The following is a 27,261-nucleotide window of genomic DNA, read 5'->3' as shown; positions in this document are numbered from 1 at the left end:
TGATACACATTAATTCTAGATGTTTATAACAGAATGGGTGGGCCCTTCTTCATTTATCTTAAATACTCATGATTATATATATATATACACATATCTCATTAGGTTATATATATGTGTATATGTGTATGTATATGTATATATATATATATATACATACATATCTCATTAGGAAGCACAAGCTTGTGGAGAAGGTGTTGTTAACTTCAATTTCTCTATATATTTGTGAGGACTTCTATTTTGTTTACTTGGGCAATTTAGTGATAATTTCTGGACAATTTATTCTTCAAATATTCCTTGAGCTTTTTCTATGTGCCAGCCTGTTTTAGTCAAGAGACACAGTGTTGGACAAAGCAGAAAGTGTACCTACGTAATGAACTTTAATTTTTACATTTTACAAAAAGCTATAAATATTAGAAATAAGGAAAGCAAAATACTGACTGGAAGTTAAAGGGGTGTTTTTAATCAGTTACTTCCTAATGTTTTAGAGGTGACCTGTCAGCTGAACCACCATGCCAAAACTATACCCATTCCATACTGTCAAACCCCTCTGCCACATCCATTATTTATTTGCTTAATGTCTTAACTTTTCTTCATATCAGTGACTATTTTCCCTAAAATTTTATTATTACTTTCCATCCTTTCAGGCAAAATGTACTAAAATAGTGAATGGAAATGCAGATAAAGCTCACACTCTTAGGTGTTCATAATGTATTGATGTGTGTTGATGTAAACAATGACAGGCAATTAAGCAAAGATGTGCAACATTGCACCAATGTTCTCTTTTAATCATCATTTTATCCTCTTTATTTGTCCTAGATTTTATTTATTCCATCCCCTGTTTTCGTTTAATTCTTCACTCCCTTTCTATTTTCATTCTTCCTCTTTCTTTAGATCTTCTTTCCTGCCTGTTCCCTAGACATGTTACTGACTGACTTCACCACACTACTATGCTTATAGCGCCATGTTTTATATTGTAATTATACCAAACCCACTCCAGCATTCTTGCCTGGAGAATCCCAGGAACAGTGGAGCCTGTTGGGCTGCCATCTATGGGGTCGCACAGAGTCAGACACGACTGACACGACTTAGCAGCAGCAGCAGCATAATTAAAGATTATCAATAAATTTAATTATACTTTTAAATGGAATCTTAGAGTCTTTAGGCTAATAGACTCAAAGAGTATTGGATTTTTCTCTTTGTGAGTGAGCGAGCTCGCTCTGTCGTGTCTGACTCTTTGCAACCCATGGACTGCAGCCCACCAGGCTCCTCCATCCATTGGATTTTCCAGGCAAGAGTACTGGAGTGGGTTGCCATTTCCTTCTCCAGTTTAAAAAACTTAATTATCACTCGCACTCCAAGACAAGCACCATTTCAGCAGTACTAAGCTAATACAGGTGGAAATTTTCAAATACGACAAATCAATTTAGAGAAAACTTCAATTGTTTTTATAAGATGAAACATCCACTTTCATGATGATGGAGACTTGAAGAATTGAGTTTATATGTTTAATGTTAGCTTTATAGGATAAAATCGTTGATCATAAGCAGTCAACATGATTCTTAAGCTTCAGCTTCATTACTCCAAGATAGTGACTTGAATGATGAGATCAGGAAATCAACACCTTCTGCTCAGCAGAATAGAGGGTATTGCCATGAAATCTTCTAGGGATGACTTTCTGAACTCTATAATGCTCCCCAGATTCAATTCCACTCCCCAAATTCTTTGCCCTTACGCCCCTGTGACCTGGGTGATTTAAATATGGATATGAAGTCCATTGATAATTGAATGAATAAATTTCAAATGGTTATCATAGTTTTCAGAGAAAATGCTAGGAAGGGTTTTTAGAACATCTAGGTGAGAGAAGGTAGAAGACAATAGAAAAATTAATCAAGAAGCAACAGAAACAATAGTATATTGCTGAAATAGGAAGTTAATCAAACCCTTCCTATTTCCACCATCAAAATCCAGATCCATCAGGACACTACACTTATTTAGCTACATTCTGCCCTAATACTATCATCTATTAATCAGTTCTGACAGCTTATGAAAATGTCTAATTGGATGAGAGAAGTATTAAAGTCCTTGACTTTTCCAGCTAGTCTTCTAATAATTACAAATTATTCTTTGTTTTTGAACCTTCTTAATAAATCATCCTTTAGCTCTCTATGCTCTTGGATGTTTTTATCAAAAAATCTAATATAAATATTATAGCTATACTGAAAGATACTTAAAATCTAAAGGATTTTTCAAGTTCTAAAAAATAAAAGTCAACTACTGTACTATGCAATCTGTTTACTTTTCATACACTTAATATTATAAATAAAATTCTTAATAATGCCACTATAAATTTCTATTAACTTATTTTAATAACTATAATATTTTCCCTCATAATAGAATTAAACCTAATGTTTGACATCTAAATTGTTCAAAGTTTTATCAACTGTAAAGTATGACAAACATTTTTGTGCAATAATCTTTTTCGACACAAATAGAATTCCACAAGGAGTACTACTGCACCAAGTGGTACGGAGTTAAGATTCTTGACACATGATTTCAAAATATTTTCTTTAATAATCTTTAGTTTCTTTTTTAATTGGTGGAAAATTGCTTTATTTTGTTGTGTTGCTTTCTGCCATACTCATGCACACTCTTGAGCCTCCCTCCACTCCTCCCAGTCCCCACCTCTAGATCATCAAGGAGCACCAGGCTGGGCTCCCTGTGTTATATAGCAACATCCCACTATCTGTTTCACACATTACAGCGTATACATGTCCATGCTACTTTCTCAATTCGTCCTACCCTCACCTTCCCTCTGTGTGTCAAGTCCCTTCTCTGCTATGTTCATCAGTACCATTTCAAAATATTTTCTTAATTTTAGATTAGTCTATATTTCTATCAAGGGTGTATGAATGTGCCTATCTCAATGAGTGTTGGTTTTGACAAAAATACTATAAAACTTTTTTTAACTTAATAGAAAAATAATAGCTTTATATTTGATTTGATTTCTGAGGAAGATATATATATATATATGCAAAAATACATAGATAGTTTACTTTTCTGAATTCTCTCTTCATATCATTTGTCCATTTATCTATTAGGCCTCAGAGGTTTTATTAAATGATTTGAACTTTTTAAAAATATTATGAAGATATCAATCTTTTGTCTGTCTATGGTACTTCAAATTCACGTAAGATTTTTAAGGTAGATTGTTTTTAAGTACATGTAGGAAATAGCATTCAGAGGTATCTTAACAGTTATTAGGAATGTCTATACTCATTTCTAATATGTGTAGTGTATCAGATGGTAAAGAATCTGCCTGCAATACAGGAGATCCAGGTTCAACCCCTGGATCAGAAAGATCCCTTGGAGAAGGAAATGTCAACCCACTCCAGTATTCTTGCCTGGGGAATTTCATGCACAGAAGAGCTTGGTGGGCTACAGATGTCTCCAAGAGTTGAACATAACTGAGTGACCAACACTTTTCATATTCATTTCTAACTTCTATTTAACTTTATCGTTCCTGATTATATTTTTAAAAGGTTATCTATTTTTTAATCATTTTATATGCTCTTATACCCTCTTCCAATTTTCTAGGATTCAGTATTCTGGTTTTTAACTTTTATTATTTCACTTCATCTGTATTCCTTGAGTTTATGTTATATGTTCTTTCCTAACACCATAAATTGTCTGATTGGTCACATATTTAAATAAATAGGATCATTTAAAGCAAAAGATTGTCTCTGAGTGAAGCTTTGTTGTATTCAATATTTTATACCCTGGTTCCCATTATTTTGTAAGTAGTCTATAATCATTTAAGTTAAAGGACCAATTTTAAATTATCAACATTTAAGTTGTATTAAGTTGATCCCTCCTTTCTTTTGTTGCAGGTCACTTGACAGTCTTCTCTTCTTTATTATTCAATGGACCAAGTAAATGGCTCTGTGGTAACTGAATTTGTGTTACTGGGACTTACACAATCCTTAGGGATGCAGTTTTTACTTTTTCTCTTCTTCTCTGTATTGTATTTGGGGATTATCCTGGGAAATGTCTTCATTGTGGTCACGGTGATTTTTGATTCCCACTTACATACCCCCATGTATGTTCTATTGGCCAACCTGTCACTCATTGACCTAGCCCTTTCATCCACCACAGTTCCCAGGATGATCTCTGATCTTTTCAGTGACTGTCAAATCATTTCTTTCCACAACTGCATGCTACAAATGTTCTTTATCCATGTCATAGGAGGAGTGGAGATGCTGCTGCTCATAGCCATGGCATATGACAGGTACACAGCAATCTGCAAGCCTCTCCATTATATAACTATTATGAATCCCAAAATGTGCATGTTTTTAGTAGTTGCTGCTTGGATAATTGGAGTGACTCATGCTGTGTCTCAGTTTGTCTTTGTCATAAATTTACCCTTCTGTGGACCTAATAATGTGGGGAGCTTTTATTGTGATTTTCCTCGGGTTATTAAACTTGCATGCATAGATACTTACAAACTAGAATTTGTAGTCACTGCCAACAGTGGCTTCATATCTATGGGCACCTTTTTTCTCCTAATTATATCATACATCTTCATTCTGATCACTGTCCGACGACATTCTTCAAAATATTTATCCAAAGCGTTCTTCACTCTGTCAGCTCACATAACTGTAGTGTTTTTGTTTTTCCTTCCATGCATGTTTCTCTACATATGGCCTTTCCCTACAAAGTCACTGGATACATTTTTTGCCATTGTGGACTTTGTTGTCACCCCCGTCTTAAATCCTGCCATATATACTTTAAGGAACAGAGATATGAAGGTGGCAATGACAAGGCTAAGTCAACAGCTTTTAAATTCTAGGGAAGTGACATGAGAGATTTCATTGATGAGAGCACAAGATGAATGTCATGAATCATCAAGACCCTTGTGGTCACCATGAACACTATAGAATGTGTTCATTTTCATTATTGCTTTTAAAAACTGAGAAGGTGCTTCCCTAGTGGTTCAATGGTATAGTCCACCTGCCAATGCAGAGGACATGGATTTGATCCCTGATCCAGGAGGATCCCATACGCCTCAGAGCAACTAAGCTCATTGACCACAACTGCTGAGGCTGTGCTCTAGAGCCCAGCCACTGAGCCCACATGCTGCAACTACTGAAGCCTGCATGCCCTAGAGTCTGTGTTCTGCAACAAGAATGAGAAGCCCATGAACCACAGCTAGAGAGTAGCCCCAGATTGCCTCAACTAGAGAAAAGTCCATGCAGCAACAAAGACCAAGCACAACCAAAAATAAATAAATAAAATTATAAAACAACAACCCAAAAAAACTGAGACGCCTACAAAAAAGAAGGCATTAATCAAAGAATTTCATTTACATAGAGTTGCAGCTTATATTTCTACCTAACCTCCAAACCTAAACTGTAGTTACCACATGGCTGCATTCAATATTCATGTGGATATTTTACATCTACAGATAGATATGTACACTTGTATATATGTGTATATACATATATATATACACACACATATACATGTAATTTAACTTCATCAGTATTTTCCATTTGATAACAAGCATCATTGGAAATCAATTAATATTTCTTATGGAAATTATGTAATCCAAAGATAAAATATGGCTTTATGTAAGCCAGTAGACATTAAAATTGAGGAAGAAGCAATTCTCATCATACTTGTATTTTAATTAGATAAATAGGAAGGTCAACACTATGACACTACATTAAGAATTAAAATTGCTTTTAGACTTTGATAATGTATTTCATACAATATTGTTTTAGAAATAGACTCTAGTATTTTCTATTATGCAAAATTTTGCCTATTTTCCATTTTTTTTCAATATTTGTGTTCAAAGCATATCTTTATTCATTCTTTAAAAGTATCTACAATTCTGTAAGTATTTGAAAGGACTTATTTACTAGAGAAGGATACTCCATTACAATCTCAGCTTCTTCAATGTGTTCATTTTTAAGCAAGGGCACTTAGAACAAAGAAGATGCTCAACATCACTCATAATCAGAGAAATGCAAATCAAAACCACTATGAGGTACCATTTCACGCCAATCAGAATGGCTGTGATCCAAAAGTCTACAAATAATAAATGCTGGAGAGGGCGTGGAGAAAAGGGAACCCTCTTACACTGTTGGTGGGAATGCAAACTAGTACAGCCACTTTGGAGAACAGTGTGGAGATTCCTTTAAAAACTAGAACTGCCTTATGATCCAGCAATCCCACTGCTGGGCATACACACTGAGGAAACCAGAAGGGAAAGAGACACGTGTACCCCAATGTTCATCGCAGCACTGTTTATAATAGCCAGGACATGGAAGCAACCTAGATGTCCATCAGCAGATGAATGGATAAGAAAGCTGTGGTACATATACACAATGGAGTATTACTCAGCCATTAAAAAGAATACATTTGAATCAGTTCTAATGAGGTGGATGAAACTGGAGCCTATTATACAGAGTGAAGTAAGCCAGAAAGAAAAACACCAATACAGTATACTAATGCATATATATGGAATTTAGAAAGATGGTAACAATAACCCTGTGTACGAGACAGCAAAAGAGATATTGATGTATAGATCAGTCTTTTGGACTCTGTTGGAGAGGGAGAGGGTGGGAAGATTTGGGAGAATGGCATTGAAACATGTATAATATCATGTATGAAACAAGTTGCCAGTCCAGGTTCGATGCATGATACTGGATGCTTGGGGCGGGATAACTGGGACGACGCAGAGGGATGGTACAGGGAGGGAGGAGGGAGGAGGGTTCAGGATGGAGAACACATGTATACCTGTGGTGGATTCATTTCGATATTTGGCAAAACTAATACAATATTGTAAAGTTTATAAAAAAATTAAAAAACTAAAAAAAAAAGAAGATGGTTGGCATGTTTCAGGTAAAATCTGGAAAGTCTGCTGGTCATGGAGCACAGCTGAGAGATCATTTGGATTCTTTCTATGACTGATTTAAGGAACATTAACTGTGATAAGTCAGTTCAGTTTAAACCACTGTATGGTAATTAAAGCTACTCAATAAAGATGGTAAATAATAAGAACTTAGACATTATTTGTCAAGGTATTTTTCCTATATTTTCTCCACAAATTCTAAGCTATCTGCTTTCTATAAAATCTAAAACATTATTATTTGCTTTCTTCTTAACACATCTGAATTTTAATTGCACAATTTTATCAATTGTTTTACTATGATTCCTTAAAAATTTACTTTTAAATTCAGTGAGGGTCATAGAAGTACCTGAGTTAGCCAAGAAACTGTGACATTAACCCTTAAATCAAGATGATTTTGTGTATTTCCTCAGGGGAAAGCTTGTGAGACTATAAAAGTTATTCTCAATACCCAAAGTTCAGGATAACTATTTTCAGATCTCTTCATCTGCCTCTAGTCACTTCCACAAATGGTTTTTAATTAATGAAGTCATTTGCTAAGGAGGATTAGTTTATATCAATTTTCTTTTTTTTTTTTTTTTTAGTTTATATCAATTTTCTTCTCTTGGAAATTGTATACTTCATGAGAAAGTACAAATAAAAGTCTACACACCTTGCTCTGAAAATTGCTGTAGTGTCTTCCAGTTATGAAGGAGGTAGGTAGAATATGAAAGTGAAATATATTAGCAGAACTAACCAAACTGTAGCATTTGTATTGACAATAAAATGCTTCTATTAGTAATAACCCATTCTATAGAATTCAATTTTATGTGTATTTTTCAGAAAAAAATGGAAGAATCCTGAGGTTGGTGAAAAAAATTCATTTTGCTGAAGAATAGTATATTTGAATTCTTACTTGTTACCATGGTAGAAAATCTTTTCACTGCAAATGAGAACACTTTGGTAAATCTATACTGACATAACTATCGAGTTTGTTGTCTTCTCTCAGTGAAATGATTTCACATCAGTAAACATCCAAAGAAAATACTAAATAACATTCCTTGACTTTAAAGAAACATCCAAATCAATCAATTATGTCAGAAATGATCTCACAATAGGAATCCCATCCTCTTTATTGTCAATGACAAGTATGATTATATTTGTGCTAAGGAGAAGGGGACTAAAATGACTTTATGACTTGTTTTACTACTAGACTTCTTTTTATACTTGGAAATAAATTAGAATTGCTAAATATTTATAGGATTTTAAAAACAGTAATATGGAGCTTTAGGATAGGGCTATGGAATGGATAATGAAGAAAAAATGTAATTTCCAAGGACTGATTAAGTAGAGAAAACATAATACTACTCCCCCAAGAAATTTGATGAGCCATACCCTATCCTTTCATGACTCCTTGAGACCTGTCAATTTCCTCTCCTCTCTTTTGTAGCTTCCCCTTCAAGCTACCGTTCCATTTTCTACTTCACTTACTGCAAAACCTCTGGACTCCCCAATACATATATGAAATGACTTTCGCAACTTACATCCAACGACCACTTTTCAGGCTCTTAACTTTCAGGTAGCAACTTACAAAGATATTCCAACAATACCTTTACATGTTATTATCATCATCCTTTACTTCCTTCCAAATGTATTACTTCTTCTAAAAATGATCTTTATTTATATATTGCTATGCTAACTCTTATTATAGTTATTATCAGAATTAAAGCTGTGACAGTGTTCACAATTACTCAGAATTAAAAAAATTAGCATCATTTTTTTCTTATATATGTGTTGACACATGTCCTGTTATTACTACCTTTTATAATGGCTATTATTTAACTGCTTACTATTTGTTAGAAATTTATTTAACAATTGCCAAAAAAAAAAAAAAAAAGAAATTTATTTAACAATTGCTCATAATTCTGAAACAGTTCATGCCAACATAATAAATCATGAATCCTATAGTAGGCATTCTAGAATCCTTTTCCAATTTCATTTCCTATTAAAATTTCTTCACATTTTATCTCAGCAAATATTTTCCTCACTTTTAAATTTTTATTTTTTTTAATTTTATTTTGTTTTTTAAACTTTTTTGACCACCCCACACAGCATGTGAAATCTTAAGTTCCCCCATCAGGGATCAAACTCACATCCTCTACAGTGGCATTCTCTTGCTTTTAACTTCTTTCTCTCATTTTTAAACCTTATTTTTGTGTTGTTATTCTTTTCTTCTATTTTTCATCTTTAATTTTATTTTGGCATAAATCTTTCTTCTAAGCATTTTCATATTACCAAATGTTAAGTATCAATTCTATCCTCTACAAATTATTATAATTTCTAGTTTCTCTTTCAGAATTCTCATAAATGTAAAGTTCCCATAAGACTGAATCTCTACATCTGTCTTAGTTTTCATATTGCTATCCAAGCTCCTGAGAGATTATGAAAATTATTTTTAAATTATGTCCCTCCCTCAATCCTGATAGAGTATTAGATTAGTGGGGATTTAGAAAAATTTTGATCCAATGCAGTCATTTAAAAGATAGGGAAACGAAATGTTGCTATGATGATTATTTTTAGAATACAAGTAAACTTTTAAATGATTATTGAGGAGCCAGGGTTTTTCTATGAATCAGAGGTGATAACTCTCACTACTAATAATTATCTAATTCTATTGTGTAATTACCAAATAAAAAAGTTGAAATTCATAATAACCATAAGAAGGAATATAATTAGTATTTGCATTTACAAAATGGCAAAAGAAGTCTTAAAGAGGATGAATTCAAGATCCACAGATGCACACAAAACCCACTGTGATTGCCTCACATTAAATTGTGAACGAGGGTTTGTTTTAGTTTAATAGAGAAGTTTCCAATAACTGTATACAAGATTATTGTGATGAACTATAAGGCTACTAAAAATACCCTCTCAAAAATGCATGTCGTGAAAAGACTTTGTAGATGTGACAATCATAGAGTTTTGTATGTATTTAAGAGCTATGATATGGTCCACAGAATATGAACTGTTTTGGAATTCAGCAAAAGAGGACATAAATGCACGGTGAGGGTATAAATTTAATCTGGCAGACAGGGTAACATGAAAAAAAGCATTTTATTAGGAATAAGCCCTAACATAAGTGGAAACACTAAAGCTTGGACAACTGGACTATAAGCGTATCCAGGCAAAGAGTGTGGGATAAAATTGAGTTTAGATTGTAGGCATTTTGAATTTCTTTATGTAATAAAGCACAGAATGTCATCATGAGTGTGAACATAATGACACAAAATGGGGCTCTGAATTTGAACACAATATTTCTGACTTTCTTCTCACTCCATTCAAGGTAACTACAGAGGATATTTCCTGGAATGAATCAATAAGTGAAACAAATCACTCCATGGTGACTGAGTTCATTTTTCTAGGACTCTCCAATTCTCAGGAACTCCAGATTTTCCTATTTGTGTTCTTTTTTGTATTCTATGTAGGAATTGTGTTTGGAAACCTTCTTATTGTCATAACTGTGGCTTCTGACTCCCACCTTCACTCCCCCATGTACTTCCTGCTGGCCAATCTCTCACTCATTGACCTGTGTCTGTCTTCAGTCACAGCCCCCAAGATGATTGCTGATTTTTTCAGTAAATGTAAGGTCATCTCGTTCAAGGGCTGCCTCTCTCAGATATTTCTCCTTCATTTCTTTGGTGGGAGTGAGTTGATGATCCTTATAGCCATGGCCTTTGACAGATATGTAGCAATCTGTAAACCCCTTCACTACACTACAATTATGCGTGGCAATGTATGTGTTGGCTTTGTGGCTGCTGCATGGGGAACTGGCTTCCTCCACTCAGTGAGCCAGTTGGCCTTTGCAATGAACTTACCTTTCTGTGGTCCCAATGAGGTAGACAGCTTTTATTGTGACCTTCCTAGGGTCATCAAACTTGCCTGCACAGATACCTATAGGTTGGATATCATGGTCATTGCTAACAGTGGTGTGCTCACTGTGTGCTCTTTTTTTCTCCTAATCACCTCATACACTGTCATCTTAGTGACCATCCAGCATCTCCCTTCAGAGAGGTCATCCAAGGCTCTGTCTACTTTAACTGCTCATATCACAGTAGTTCTTTTGTTCTTCGGACCATGTATCTTCATTTATGCCTGGCCATTCCCCATCAAGTCATTAGATAAATTCCTTGCTGTCTTTTATTCTGTGGTCACTCCTTTCTTGAACCCAATGATATACACACTGAGGAACAAAGACATGAAGACTGCAATGAGATGGCTGAGAAAATGGAATATCAATTCTAGGATAAAGTCTTAGATCTCTTATAAAATTAATCTGTAAGATTAATCTGAGATAATGACATATTATACAGTATCAGTAAGTTATTTAGAAAATCTAATGAAAAATGATATCTTCCATTTCATATTCTGAATCAACTGTCAAAGAATATTTACATACACAACCTCATTTTATTCTTTGACAATCTTGTTATATTTTTGAATACAGAGGCAAACTTAACATTTTACTTTGAAAATATGATCTCACTAATTCTTCTAACAATTAAAGGCATAAATATGTTAACATTTGGACACTCCTGTGCCTTCTTGGATGGTCCTGAGGGTAAAACAGAGAAAGATAGAAACTAGGTTGACTTAGGATTTTTTTTTAATTTCTATTTGGCTCATTTTACCTAAAAACATCAAGAAGCAAATGCTATACACCTAATTCAAAAAAATATACATGCTTAGTGATAATAATATATATGTCAACTTTTAAGAGGTTTAAAAAAGAAACTCCTCCCATTTTAACAGTTTAACTACTATCATTGTAACATCCCATAATCCATGAGTGTTTATTAAGAAAGACAGGAAGAGGGGCTTCCCTAGTACATCAATGGTGAAGAGTCCATCTGTCAATGCAGGGGACATGGGTTCTATTCTTGATCCGGGACGATCCTATATGCCATGGGACAGCTAAGCCCACGTGCCACAGCTACTGAGCCTGTGCTCTACAGCCCATTGACATGCAACTACTGAGCCCATGGGCTACAAGCACTGAAGCCCGTGCCTAAAGTCCATGCTCCACTACAAGAGAAACCACTGCAATGAGAAGCCTGCTCACAGCAGGGGCTAGAGATTAGCCCCTGCTCATCACAACTAGAGAAAACCCAGATGCAGCAACAAAGACCCAGCATAGTCATAAATAAATAAATAAATCTTATTTTTAAAAAAAGAATGACAGCAAAAGCAAGTCTGCCAATACAAAATTTGTCTTGTAGGCACATGACATCCTGTGGTATACAACAGTTCATAGAATAAAAGCATTTAGAGAGATTCAATTCTCTCAACATGTTGGCACACTGTGTATCATTTGGATTCATCCTTGTCACTTTTCATGGTTAGCTTTCACAAGCACAGGCTTTGAAGTAAAAAAGAGATGGGTTCGACTTTACCTACCCCATACTAATCATGACTTTAAGTATTAGCCCAGTTGGTAAATAATCCACCTGCAATTCAGGAGACCCTGGTTCAATTCCTTGGTCAGATAGGCTACCCACTCCAGTATTCTTGGGCTTCCCTTGTGGCTCAGCTGGTAAACAATTGCCTGCAATGCAGGAGACCTGGGTTCTATCCCTGAGTTGAGAAGATCCCCTGGAGAAGGGAATGGCTACCCACTCCAGTATTCTGGCCTAGAGAATCCCATGGACTATACCCATGGGGTCACAAAAGAGTTGGACATGACTGAGTGACTTTCACTTTCAAGCTTGTTTCCCATGGATTAATACCCAGAAGAATTGTTTGGTCATATGTTAGCTAAATGTTTAATTTTGGAAAAACTCCATGCCATTTTCTATAATGTCTATGCCAACTTACATGCCCATCAACAGTGTAACAGGATTTCCTTTTCTTCACATAATTTACACTAATCATACACCTGCTGGCTATTTGTAGATCTGCTTTGGAGAAATATCTATTCAGGTCTTTGCCTGATTTTAATCAGTTTTTTTTTGTTTGTTTGTTTTTGTTTTCTGGGTTTTTTGTTTTGTTTTGTTTTGCTGTTTTGTTTTTAGCTATTGAGTTGAATGATTTTAACTCCTTATCAGAAATATGCTATAAAAATATTTTCTCCCATCCTGTATTTGCCTTTCACTCTTGCCTGTTTTCCTTATTATGCATAAGCTTTTTAGTTTTATGTGCTGTTGATTTCAGTTAGCTAATTTTTGTTGAGTTTTGCATTTATATGTCTTCAGTAATATTGTTCTGTGGTTTTTGTTTCTTGCAGTATTCTTATCCAGCTTTAGTATCAGGCTAATTCTGGATCTATAAGTTTAGGAGAATTCATTCCCTGCTCTTCATTTTTTTGAAAGAGTTTAAGAAGATTGGCATTAATTCTTTAAATTTCAGTAGAATTTACCAATGAAAACAATCTAGCCCTGGAGTTTTTACAAAAATGCAGTAAAACTGGAAGTTGGAAATAAAATTAAGAAATTAATAAAAATCTTGAAATTTAGAAACTTGCACTTAAAAATACTAAATGAAAGTGGAAATACAGAGAAAAAAGCAAAATTTCTCAATAATGATAATAAAGCAGTACATACAAAGATAAATGGGATATAGTTAAAGCAGTGATAAGAGAAAACACATACATATGAGAAAACTCATATGTATATAAGAAAAACTCATATACATGTATCATGTTTACGATGAGTCATATACACACACTGATTAAAAATGAAAGAATTAAAGAAATGAGTTAAATTGCCACCTCATTTGAAAAAAAAAAATCAAAAGGGAAACAAAAAGAAAACACAAGAAATGAAACAAAAGTAAAAATCAATAAAATAAAGAACCAAAAAAGGTATCAAATTTTTAAATCAAAAATCTTGTTTTAAACAAATATACAAATTAGACTGTCCAGTCCATTAGATAGTTTCATAAAAGATAAGAAGAGATAAAGCACAAAAGTAGTTAATAAATACTAAGAGAAAATAATGATTAAAAATCAGCAAATAAAGGTCACTAAAAACAATATTGTATACATCTATATAAATAAATTTGAAAGCTTTATGAAATGGATAAATATTTCAGGATAATACATTTACTACTGACTGCAGTACAAATTTAATACTTAAAAATGCTAATTTCCATAGAAATAATACAGAAGTTTATCAGGGAATTATAACACACAAATATCACATACATATACACACATACACACACACACACACCAGGTTTGAATGGGTCCACAGAGAATTCTACAAAACATTTAGAAATCAGATATGCTGTGTGTTGCGCTTAGTCACTCAGTCGTGTCCAACTCTTTGTGACCCCATGGACTGTAGCCTGCCAGGCTTTTCTGTCCATGGGGATTCTCCAGGCAAGAATACCGGAGTGGGTTGCCATGCCCTCCTCCAGGGGATCTTCCCAACCCAGGGATCAAACCCAGGTCTCCCACATTGCAGGCAGATTCTTTACCATCTGAGCCACCAGGGAAGTCCATGAATCCTGGAACGGGTAGTCTATCCCTTCTCCAGGTGATGTTTCTAACCCAGGAATTGAACCAGGGTCTCCTGGATTGCAGGAAGATTCAGATAGTCTCACTGAAAACAAATTGTTCCAAAGAATAGAAAAATGAAAACTGCTTCCAATTTTTTCATGAAACAGCAAAAGTTATACCCAAATTAAATAAAAATAGTATAAGAGCAAACATTATCAACCAGTTTAGTCATGAATATTGCAGTCAAAATTCTATATATAATATTAGTACAGTAGACATTCTTTCTCATACTATTCACAAGAATTAACTGTTAATAGATCTGGGATACAAATGCAAAACATGAAGATATACAAACACAAGTACAAAATATGAGTAAATTCCTGAAAGTCCTAAATATAATGGAAATCTTTCTATGACACTAAATACAGATGTGATTTTTAATGATAAATAACAAAGTCTGCAACCCAAAATATTTTTTTAAAAACAAATGCAAATTCAGAATATGGAAGACAAACTGGGAGTAAACATTACAACATATATCACAGATAATATACTAATATTACTAAATGCAGAAAGAACTCTTAAAATTGAAAGAGGAAGACCAGACATCTGATAGATTAAAAAAAAGAAGGGTGCGGGAGGTGAGTTCAGAGTAAACGCCAGAAGAGATAGCTCCAGAGACCTATTACTGTATAGAAACACTGAAATTTTAAGCAAAAATTGTTAGAATTAACATTTTCAGAATTCTGGAAAGTAATCAAAAGCTCATAGGCAATAAGTAAACACTGAATAAAGAAAAAGGCAACTTAAAAATAATAGAACAGACTTGTGGCACTTTTATTTGCCCTTTCATCATACCTTTCCTAGCTTAGCATTTTTTGTGAAGATGATGGCCCATAGCTGAATGAGATTACAGTCTTTGACTCCAGAGGGAGCAGAGCAGACCTTAATTTCAAAGAACTGTGTTTCTTTTTTCTGATCTGTCTGAAAGCCACCTAAAAAAATTATGTAAACCTTTTAAATTTGTTTTACCTAATTCAGAAGTCACTCAAGGTGGAAGAGGAGCAAGAATTCTTCAAAAACAGTGTAAGGCAAATGAAAAACCCATAGCCATCTGGGACAATTGAGCCCATCCCTAAAAGCCTGGAAGGAAAAAGTAGGAGCTGGGTTTTTTGGAAATGAAGGGAGTCAAAACAACACCTTTATATTGGAGAATTCAGAAAGCCTGATGGTTCAGATGGTGAAGAATCCACCTGCAACGCAGGAGACCCAGGTTTGATCCTGGGTTGGGAAGATCCCCTGGAGAAGGGAAGTCTACCCACTCAAGTATTTTTGCCTGGAGAATTCCATGGATATAGGATCCTGGAGAAGGCAATGGCACCCCACTCCAGTACTCCTGTCTGGAAAGTCCATGGACCGAGGAGCCTGGTGGGCTGCAGTCCATGGGGTCGCTAGGGGTCGCACATGACTGAGCGAATTCACTTTCACTTTTCACTTTCATGCATTGGAGAAGGAGGTGGCAACCCACTCCAGTGTTCTTGCCTGGAGAATCCCAGGGACGGGGGAGCCTGGTGGGCTGCCGTCTATGGGGTCGCACAGAGTCAGACACAACTGAAGCGACTTGGCAGGAGCCTGGTGGGATACAACCTATAGAGTCACAGATAGTCAGACATTACTGAATGACTAACACTTTATATATGTTGGAGCAAAATACATATTCAGGAAATACCTGAGAAGATTCTCAAGTTTTAGCTCTGGCTATTTTCTAATGCAAACAGAAATTGAAGGGTAAGGCAGAGTTTTATATAACCCAAATATTGAAGGAATGACTCAGCAATCTACCAGGAAAGACTAGAAGTGTTTTCATTTTTCTTATTTTTCTTATTTTCTGTTGCTTTTTCTTATTTTTTTCTTGGCTCTTGGTGTTCAAAATATCACTAGCTGAACACACGCTAAAGATATAGACACTACAGAGAATAAACATAATAAAGAATACAGAAGGTACAAAAATAGTCTAGAAGTCACTAAACAGCAAACAAACAAACAAACCCAGGTGAATCCTACAGAAATTAACAAAAATAAACCTTGAAGAGGGGAAAGAATCTGATTTCCAAGTTACTGAATTATAATATCCAGAAGACCTAGTTTAAAAAATAAGAAGCCTACAAAAAAAAAAAAAAAGTATGTTCCATGCACGATGAAATAAACAGACACTATCAGTGAGAAAGCAAAATGTTTGACTTACTAGATTAAGACTTTAAACAAATGGTTTTAAATGAAAAGTAAGAGAATAATAGATCACATCAAGATTATCAGTAAAGGTATAGTAATGGAGCTTCCTAGGTGGCACTAGTCGTAAAGAATCTGCCTGCCAATGCAGGAGATGCAAGAGACACAAGTTGGATCCTTGGGTTGGGAAGATTCCCTAGAGTAGGGAATGGCTACCCACTCTAGTATCCTTGCCTGAAGAATTTCATGGACAGAGGAGCCTGGTGGGCTACAGTTCATGGGGCCACAAAGAGTTGGACATGACTGAGCACACACACAAAAGTACAATAACTGAAACAAAAGGTGCTGGGACAACTGATATTCAATTGCCAAGAAAAATGAAGTTGAATGCCTACCTCACACCATATACAAAACTTAATTCAAATTTTATCAATGGCTTAAATATAAGACTAAAACCATACAACTCCTAAAAGAGAATATAGGAATAAATCATGGCCTTGTACAGGCAATGACTCCCTAGATATGAAAAGAAAAATGAAAGATAAAAAAAGGAAAGCAAAGAAAAAAGAGATTTGACTTCAAAATTATAAACTTTTTATAACAAGAACATTGTCAAATAAATCAACAACCTAGAGAAGAGGAAAAATACTTATCTCTGATAAAGCTCTGGTATCCAATATATATAAAAGAACTTACAATGCAACAACAGAAAGACAAATAAAAACTAGAAAATTGACAAAGAACTTGAATAGGCATTTCTCCAGAGGAGATAAACAATAGCCAAGAAATACATGAAAAGATGTTCAACATCAATAATTATCAGGAAGATTCACATTAAAACCACAGATGTCACTTTACACCCACAATGAGTCCATAATCCAAAAAAAGGAGAGGTAAGAATAGCCAGAAAATATGAAGTAACTGGAACCTTCATACACTACTCATGAAGATGTAAAGTGGTGAAGCTACTTTGGAAAGTATTTTGCAGTTTCTCAAATGTTAAAAATAGAGTTAGCATATGACCCAGTAATTCCACTCAAAGGTATATACCCATAAGAAATGAAAACAGATACTCAAACAAAAATTCACACACAAACACACAGACATACTCATAGCAACACTATTAGCAATAGCCAAAAGATAGAAATTATCCAAATATCCCTTAGCAGATGAATAGATAAATAAATTAAATTGTGAAATACCCATACAATAGAATATTACTCAACCATAAAAAGGAATAAAGTAGTGATAAGTGCTACATGTGAATCAACCTCAAATATATGTTGAGTGAAAGAAGCCATATATGAAAGATTACATACTGAAGGAAGATGGCCAAGATGGCAGAATAGGAAGACCCTAAGCTTACCTCGTCCTAGGAGCACACCAAAAGTACAACTATTTACAGAATAGCTATTGATAAGAATGATCTGAAGACTGGCAGAAAAGATTTTTTCCACATCTAAATAAAGATTAAACCACAATGAGACAGGAGGGGCCGAGATACAGTAGAATTAAGACCCACACACCAAGGTAGGCAGCCCACAAATGAAAGGGTAACCATAACTGCAGAGGTTCTCCCAAATAATGAGATATCTGAGCCTCATATCAAACTCCCCATTCAGGGGGTACTACACCACAAAGATGAGCTCCCAGATCATCAGGCTTTGAAGGTAGGCAGGGTTTACACATGGGAAAGCCAAAGGGCTGTGGGAAACTGAGATCCAGTTCTTTAAGGGCACATGCAAAATATCACATGCTCTGAGTAGAAGCAACAATTGAAAAGCAGCCTGAGTCAGATTCCACTGACTGATCTCATAGAAGTCTCCCAGAGAGGCAGAAAACTGATGGGACACCCCGTAGATGCACAGATGCACTATTTTGGAGCTCTCCATCTAGACTACTGGCCCACCAGCACATTAGCACACCAGCACCAGCCCCAGGACACTCCAGGTAGTAAATTGTGCCAGGAAGCCACCTTTTCCCCCAAGTTCCTGCACAAGGCAGAACTGAATAACCTTCCCAGGGGCAAGTCCTGCCCACCAGTGCACCACAGTACTAGCCCCGCCACAACAGTTAGGCTGGCTTATTCAGAAAACATAGTTGAGATTATATGACTCTGGTGACCAGAGGGGTACTATGAGCACCATAGACTATCTCCTACACAGGGCCACTTCTCCAAGATGCTACCTAATATATACAAATAAGCACCTGATATATACAAATAAATACCCAATATATACAAATACAGAGAATTAGGTAAAATGAGGTGACAAAAAATATGTCCCAAATGAAAGAACAAGATAAAACTACAGAGGAAAACTAATTGAAGTAGAGATAAACAATTTCTCAATAAAGATTAAAGACCAAAAGATATTCAACAAAAATGGTTGAAGAATGGATAAACACAGGGAAAAGGTTAACAAAGAATTAGAATATAAAAAGAATCCAAAAGAGCTAAAGAATAGAATAACCCAAGTTAAAAAAAAAAAAAGCACTAGAAGGAATAAACTGTAGATTAGATAATACAGAGGAACAGAACTGAAAGACAGAATAGTGAAAAAAACTCAACCTAAACAGGGAAAAAAACTTTTTTAAAACTGGAGAGAGTTTAAGACACTTCTGGGACAACATCAGGAATACTAACATTTGCATTAAAGAGGTCTTAGAAGGAGAAGAGAAAGAGAAAGAAAGGGACAGGGAACTTATTTGACAATACCTGAAAACTTCCCTAACACGAGAAAGCAAATAGTCATCCAAATTCAGAGTCCCAAGCAAGAACAACCCAAAAGAACCAAATCAATACACATTGTAATTTAAATGGTAAAATAAAAGTTGAAGGAAGAATAGTAAAAATAGTAAGGAAAATGCAACTCTTTATACAGTCAATATAATAGAACTCTCATAATACTGTCAGCTGACTTTCAGTAGAACCTTTGCAGTTCAGGAGGAAATGCAGAATACATTTGAAGTATTAAAAGGAAAAAATCTGCAATCTATAGTCTACACAGCAAGGGTATCATTTGGATTTGAAGCATAGTTTTACAGACAGGCAAAAGCCAAAAGAGGTAACCATCACTAAACCAACTTCACAAGATTAAAGGGACTTCTTTGAGTGGAAGATAACACACTTCGAAATATGAAAATTTAAAAAGGAAAAAGCTCATTGGTAAAAGCAAATATACAGAAAAAGCGGTAGATCAAGCACTTATAAAGGTAGTATGAAAGTTAAAAAATAAGTAGAAAAAGCACTTTCATCCACAATAAGAAGTTAGAGAACACACCAAACAAAGAGATGTAAAATACAGTATCAAATAAATGAATGTCAGAGAAGGAGTTAGAATGCTTTTGAACTTCAGTGGTCAGGAACTTTACTATATCAAGTTTTATATATAAATACTTATATTTATATATATTAAAACATATAACTACTTAAAGTTATATAAAACTTTCTGGTAACAATTAGCCAAAAATCTGTAATACATATACATGTAAAAAAGCAGAAGGGAATCCAAATATATTAAAGATAGTAACCAAAGCACAAGAGGAAAAAGCAAAAGAAGAAAAGAACATAAAAGAAGTGAAAACAACCCCCAAAGAATTAACAAAATGGCAATAAATACATACCTAACAATAATTCTATAAATGTATACAGACTAGGTGCTCCAATCAAAAGATAGTGGCTGAATGGATAAAAAAAATCAAGACACATACATAATGCCCACAAGGGGTTCACTTCAAATCTCAAGACACACACAAACTGAAAGTGAGGTGATGGAAAAAGGTATTCCATGCAAATGGAAATGAAAAGAAACCTGGGATAGCAACATTTGATCAGACAAAATACACTTTAAAACAGGAAACAAAAAAAGACATTACATAATGATGGGGGTCAATCTAACTAGTTAAAAAAACAAAGGGACTTCCTTGGCAATCCAGTGGTTAAGACTTTGCCTCACAATGCAGGGGGTGCCTGTTCAGTCTCTGGTCAAGGAGGTAAGATCCCACATGCCTCTCAGCCAAAAACCAAAACATAAAACAGAAACAATATTGTAACAAACTCAATAAAGACTTTTAAAATAGTCTACATCAAAAAAAAAAAAAAGATTTAAAAGAAAAATTAAGTTTAATAATAATAATCATAAATATATTTGCACCCAAGATAGAAGCACCTAACTGCATAAAGCAAATGTTAAAAAACATGAAGGTAGAAACTGATAGTCACAAAATAGTAAGAGACTTAAGTGTCCCATTTACATCACTGGACAGATCATCCAAACAGAAAATCAATAAGGAAACACTAATCCTAAAAGACAAATTTGATCAGTTGAATTTAACAGATATATAGGGAGCATCCCCTACATATCAGTTCAGTTCAGTTCAGTCACTCAGTCGTGTCTGACTCTCTGCGACTCCATGAACCACAGCACGCCAGGCCTCCCTGTCCATCATCAACACCCAGAGTCCACCCAAACCCATGTCCATTGAGTCGGTGATGCCATCCAACCATCTCATCCTCTGTCATCCCCTTCTCCTCCTGCCCCCAATCCCTCCCAGCATCAGGGTCTTTTCAAATAAGTCAGCTCTTCACATCAGGTGGCCAAAATATCAGTGTTTCAGCTTCAACATCAGCATTCCAATGAACACCCAGGACTGATGTCCTTTAGGATGGACTGGTTGGATCTCCTTGCAGTTCAAGGGACTCTCAAGAGTCTTCTCCAACACCACTAACCCTATATATCAACCGAATATACATTATTTTCAAGGACAAAGGGAACATTCTTCAGGACAAATCACAGGCTAGGCCACAAAACAAGTTTCAGTAAATTTAAGAAGATTAAAATCATATCAAGCATCTTTCTCATCACAATGCCATTAGAATAAAAATCAACAAGAAAAAAACTTCAAAAAAATTACAAACACATGGAGGCTAAACAATATGCTACTAAACAACCAATAGGTCACTAAAGATATCAGAGAGGAAATAAGAAATAGTCTACATCAAAAAAAAACTTAAAAGAAAAATTAATTTTAATAATAATAATCATAAATATATTTGCACCCAACATAGGAGCACCTAACTGCATAAAGCAAATGTTAAAAAACATGAAGGTAGAAACTGATAGTCACAAAATAGTAAGAGACTTCAGTGTGGGACACAGAAAAATCAGTTCAAAGAAAGAAGTTTATATTAATACAAACCTACTTCAGGAGACAAGAAAAAAATAATCAGCCCAACTTTAAACCTAAAGGGCCTAAAATAAGAAAACAAAGCACAGAGTTAGTAGAAGAAAGAAAATAAAGATGAGTGGAAATAAATAGAGACTTAAAAAAAACAATAAAAATATCAATGAAGTTAACAGCAGGGTTTTTTTAAAGATAATAAAATTGATAAGACTTTAGCTAGACTAATCAAGAAACAAAAGAGAAATTAAAGAGAAGTTACAACTGACACCACAAAATACAAAGTTTCATATGAAGTACTGTGAACAACTATACGCCAATTAAATGGACAACCTAGAATAAACTGACAAATTACTAGAAATGTACAGTTTTACAGTATTGAATTCAGGAAGAAATACAAAATATGAATGTATCAGTTGCCAGTAATGAAATTGGTTCAGTTAAAAAAAAAAAAAAAAAAACTCAAAGCTAACAAAAGTCCAGGATCAGATCTTCACAGGTAAATTCTACCTGACATATAAAGAAGAAATAATGCCTGTCCTTCTTTAGCCATTCCAAAAAATTGAATATGAAAGAATACTTTGGAACTCATTCTAAGTGGTCAGCATCACTCTGATACCAAAACCAGACAAAGATAATATAAAAAAAGAAAATGCAAGTCAATATCTCTCATGAAAATAAATCCCAAAATCCTCAGCAAACTGAGAATATTAGCAAACTGAATTCTACAAAAATTAAAAGGATCATATACTATAGCCATGTGGGTTTACTCACAGATGCAAGAATGAATCATTACTTACAAATTAGTATGACACACCACATTAAGAAACTGAAGAATAAAAATCATATGAATATCCTAATCAGTTCAGTTCAGTCACTCAGTTGTGTCCGACTCTTTGCGACCCCATGAATCGCAGCACGTCAGGCCTCCCTGTCCATTACCAACTCCTGGAGTTCACTCAGACTCACGTCCATCGAGTCAGTAATGTCAACAGAGGCAGACAAAAATTTTGACAAAATTCAACATCCGTTATAATCAAAATCTCTCAATGAAGTATGTAATGAGGCAACACATTTCAACATAATAAAAGCCATATATGACAAACCATGGGCTTCCCTGGTAGCTCAGCTGGTAAAGAATCCACCTGCAATGCAGGAGACACCGCTTCAATTCCTGGGTCAGGAATATAACCTGGAGAAGGTATAGGCTACCCACTCCAGTATTCTTGGGCTTCCCTGGTGGCTCAGATGGTAAAGAATCTGCCTGCAATGTGGGAGACCTGGATTCTATCCCTGGGTTGGAAAGATCCCCTGGAGGAGGGCATGGCCACCCACTCCAATATTCTTGCCTGGAGAATCCCCATTGACAGAGAAGCCTGGCAGGCTACAGTCCATGGGATCACAAAGAGTTGGACACAACTGAGCGACTATGCACAGTACAGCACATGACAAACCTACAGCCAACATCACACTCAATGATAAAAAACTGAAAGCATTTCCTCTAAGATCAGGATCTAGGCAAGAATACCAATTCTCATCACTTTTATTCAATATAATATCAGAAGTCCTAGCCACAGCAATTAGAAAACAAATAAGATGTGTCCAAATTGGAAAGGAAAAAGTTAAACTGTCACTCTTTGCAGATAACATGATACTATATATATAAAAACCCAAAGTCTCCACTAAAAATCTATTAGACCTAATAAATAAATTCAGAAAGTTTGCAGGATACAAGATTAATATACAGAAATCTGTTGCTTTCCTATACACTAATAATGAACTATCAGAAGGAGAAAACAAAAATAATCCCATTTTATATTGCATCAGAAAGAATAACATACCTATTAATAAACTTAACCAAGGCAGTGAAAGACCTATACTCTGAAAACTATAAAACACTAGTGAAGGATATTGAAGACAATACAAAAAAAAAAAAAAGAAAACATACCCCATGCTCTTGGACTGAAAGAATAAGATTGTTAACAGTCCATACTATGCAAAGAAATCTACAGATTTAATGCAATCCCTATCAAAATACCCAAGACATTTTCCACAGAATTAGAAAAAATAATTCTTAAATTTATATGGAATCACAAAATACCCCAATTGCTAAAGCAATCTTGAGGGGAAAGAAAAACTGGATGTATCACACTCCTGACTTCAAGCTATACTACAAATTTACAGTAATCAGTAATCAAAACAACATGGTTATCAGTACAAAAACAGACACATAGATAAATGAAATAGCATAGAGGGCTCAGAAATAAACCCATGTGCCTATGATCAATTGATTGATAACAAATGAGGCACAGAATGCAGTAAATTAAGTGTCAGAAAGGTCAAGTATTTCAGCAAACAAAGCATAGGGAAGAGGAAAAGATTGGTGGGAAATCTCTCTATTCGAAGATATTAGAAAGACATGTCAAGTGAAAAAACCTGGGCAAGACAAATAGAATGTGAGCACATTTCAAAAATAAAGCTATGAAAAATGTAAAGGAGCCTAACAGAACCATAGTTACTTTTGAGGGGAAAGATGGTTGTAATTTTTATGAGTCACAGAGAAGATTTCTGAGATGGGATAGCTGGGAGTTTTATATTCTGACTTGAGTGGTAATTATAAAAATTGATTAAGCAATAAACTTGTTTTGTGCCATTCTCTGCATTGCATTATTTTGAAACTCAAAGATAGTAAATAAAATCAAAAATTGAAGCAAGGTGAATGAGTGACAGCACAAAACCTAACCAACTTTGTCTGGAGACCTATCTTCAACTACCATTGACTCTCGTGAGTTTATGCATATTTTTAATACTGAAGCACAATAAGCATGGGAAATTTTGTTCTGCTTTTGCGGCATAAGGCAACTTTATCTTCAGGGAATCAGAACTACTCAGAAAGTTGTTGCATAATTCTCCCTTGTGCAAAGAATGACATAAAATGCTACTATGGTAAAGGCAGTTAATTACCAGCACTAATTGTGCTTAGGAAGTGACCAAGTACAACTTCAGAGATTTGGTATTGCCATCCAGAAATCAGTATATTATGAGAACTGTTTCCTAGAATCATTTTGGTTTTCCCAGGGTAATTAAGGAAAAAAGTGGTTAATGGGTCACTTGGGATTAACATCTCTTTCTGTAAATTACTATATCCTTCCCTTATTGGGATTTTTTTTTCTGGTCATGGAGACAAAGACAGCCCTTGAACAGTAATTGAATAAAAACAATAAGGAAGGAAAATTGCATTAACAATTACAGCACTAATCCTAAACCTTTGGATGCCTTCATTTACAGTAAGCGAAGGACGTTTTGGCAGATCAACCTCATTTTGCTAGATTTAAGTCTAAGTATGTGGTCAGTAAAGTAAAGTAAAGTAAAATAAAGTAAACCTATTACAGTGATCTTCAGCCATCTGAACTAACTCTTTGAATGCAGAATCATTATATAGTGCAGTAATATCACTAAATGTAACCTGATTCAAAATTATATTACTTTCATCCTGTTCCAACAACCTTAGGATCCATTCCCATACATATGATCCAGGTTTCTATTGATATGCATATGGTAAAGACTGGGAGAACTTAAGGATTCAGTTTTTCTAATTTATTGGAATTTACCAATATTTCCCATATTTATTTTCAAGACTTTACCTCTTCCCAGTCGACTCCACACTTTAATAAGAGACAGTATGAGGTTGTGAATTCATTTGCCTTTAAGTCAGCAACCCACGTATTACAATTTTTCTCTTAGATGACATGAAAATGCAGCTACAAAAGATGTTTATTTTAGAACAGTCATAGAGACATTCTGGGACTTCCCAGGTGGCTCAGAGGTAAAGAATCTGCTGCTAATGCAGAAGATGCAGCTTTGATCCCTGCATCAGAAAGATCCTCTGAAGGAGGAAATGGCAACCCACCCCATACTGTTGCCAGGAAAATCCCATGGACAGAAGAGCCTGGTGAGCTACAATCCATGGGGTTGCAAAAAGTCAGATGTGACTGAAGGGACTGAGCAGAGGCTTTTTGGTTCTTTACTTGGTCTTGAGATGGGAATTTCAGGCCTTAAACTCATTATTTTCTTTCCCCAAGATACTCAGTGCACTTACAAATTCATTATACTCCTTATTTTTACTAAACTATTCTGCAACAGCTGGAGAAGGAAATGGCAACCCACTCCAGTGTTCTTGCCTGGAGAATCCCAGGGACGGCGGGCCCTGGTGGGCTTCCGTCTATGGGGTCGCACAGAGTCTGACACGACTGAAGCGACTTAGCAGCAGCAGCAATTCTGCAACAGCAATTAGTTGATCATCCAAAGCCTTGTTCTCAATGCACACCTGACTGCGTGTCTACACGTGAAAACTGATGTAATTGTTTTGCCAGTGTATGCTAAGGACTATCAGTATCCCCTTTAACTGCTGACAACAGGTTCAGTGATACTTTTAAGTCTAATCTAATCAGAAGACTAATTTCAGATAACACAAAACCAATACAGATAATGTATTGTTTTTTAAGATATAATGAACATATAACATTCTATTAGTCTCAGGTATAGAACATGATGATTCCATATTTGCATATACTGCAAAATGATCACCACAATACATTTTAACATCCACCACTACATATTTTTTCTTCTTTTTTTAAAAATTTTATTTATTTATTTACAGCTGCACTGGGCTTTCATTGCTGCACAAAGCCTTTCTCTAGCAGTGGTGTGTGGGCTTCTCATTGCAGTGGGTTTTCCTCACTGCTCTGCAGTGGCAGAGCATGGACTCTAGGGCACGTGAGCTTCTGTAGCTATGGCACTCAGGCTCAGTGGTTGCTTTGCATGGGCTTTAGAGTGAGTAGGTTTCAGGAGCTGTGGCTTGGGAGCACGGGCTTGGTTGCTCTGCAGCATGTGAAATTCTCCCAGACCAGGGATCAAACCCATGTCCCCATGGGCAGGAGAATACTTAACCACTGGACCACCAGGGAAGTCCACAATTTTTTTCCTCTGAGGAGAACTTTTGAGATCTACTCTCTACAGTTCAGTTCAGTTCAGTTCAGTTCATTTGCTCAGTCATGTCCGACTCTTTTCGACCCCATGAATCTCTTAGCAACTTACAATTATACAATATTATTAACTATAGTCACCATGCTATTTTTTATATCCCAGAAGTTATTTATTTTATAACTGAAAGTTCATATTTTTTTCATTTTATACATTTACTCTGGATGTAACATAACTTGATACAAACACAGATGACATTCTAAGACCTTTTGCCAGACCTGTTCAAGTACAGCATCTTTTGAGATGGTGGAAGGTGATTTAGAAACACCTGGGTTGAGTATTTCTATCCATGCCTTAAATCCTAAAAACCTTTCAGTTTTTATAGTCCTTTTGGAGAAAGACAGGAAGTACTTTAACACTTATTAGTATATCAGTTAATGCATTTCTGAGAAAGACTTTGTAAAAATTTTTAAAATTAGAAAGTTCA

At 35.2% G+C, this 27,261-nt stretch overlaps 2 protein-coding genes across 2 annotated transcripts; both read left to right on the top strand.

Annotated features, from left to right (window-relative positions):
- Positions 1-3,920: 3,920 nt before the first annotated feature.
- On the top strand, positions 3,921-4,859 carry LOC102286135 (olfactory receptor 4F6-like). Its single transcript, XM_005905318.2, has one exon. It carries the CDS (start codon positions 3,921-3,923, stop codon positions 4,857-4,859), a length of 939 nt encoding a protein of 312 aa, XP_005905380.2.
- A 5,373-nt stretch (positions 4,860-10,232) lies between these two features.
- LOC102284734 (olfactory receptor 4F4) lies at positions 10,233-11,201 on the top strand. The gene has a single exon (XM_005905313.2). The coding sequence runs from the start codon at positions 10,284-10,286 to the stop codon at positions 11,199-11,201; it is 918 nt and encodes a 305-aa protein (XP_005905375.2). The 5' UTR covers positions 10,233-10,283.
- The last annotated feature ends 16,060 nt before the right edge of the window (positions 11,202-27,261 follow it).

Source organism: Bos mutus, chromosome 10 (genome assembly GCF_027580195.1).
Source record: "Bos mutus isolate GX-2022 chromosome 10, NWIPB_WYAK_1.1, whole genome shotgun sequence".
Classification (NCBI taxonomy): Eukaryota; Metazoa; Chordata; class Mammalia; order Artiodactyla; family Bovidae; genus Bos; species Bos mutus.
The sequence above is the reverse complement of the archived record's forward strand: the minus strand, read 5'-3'. Positions and strand labels throughout refer to the sequence as shown.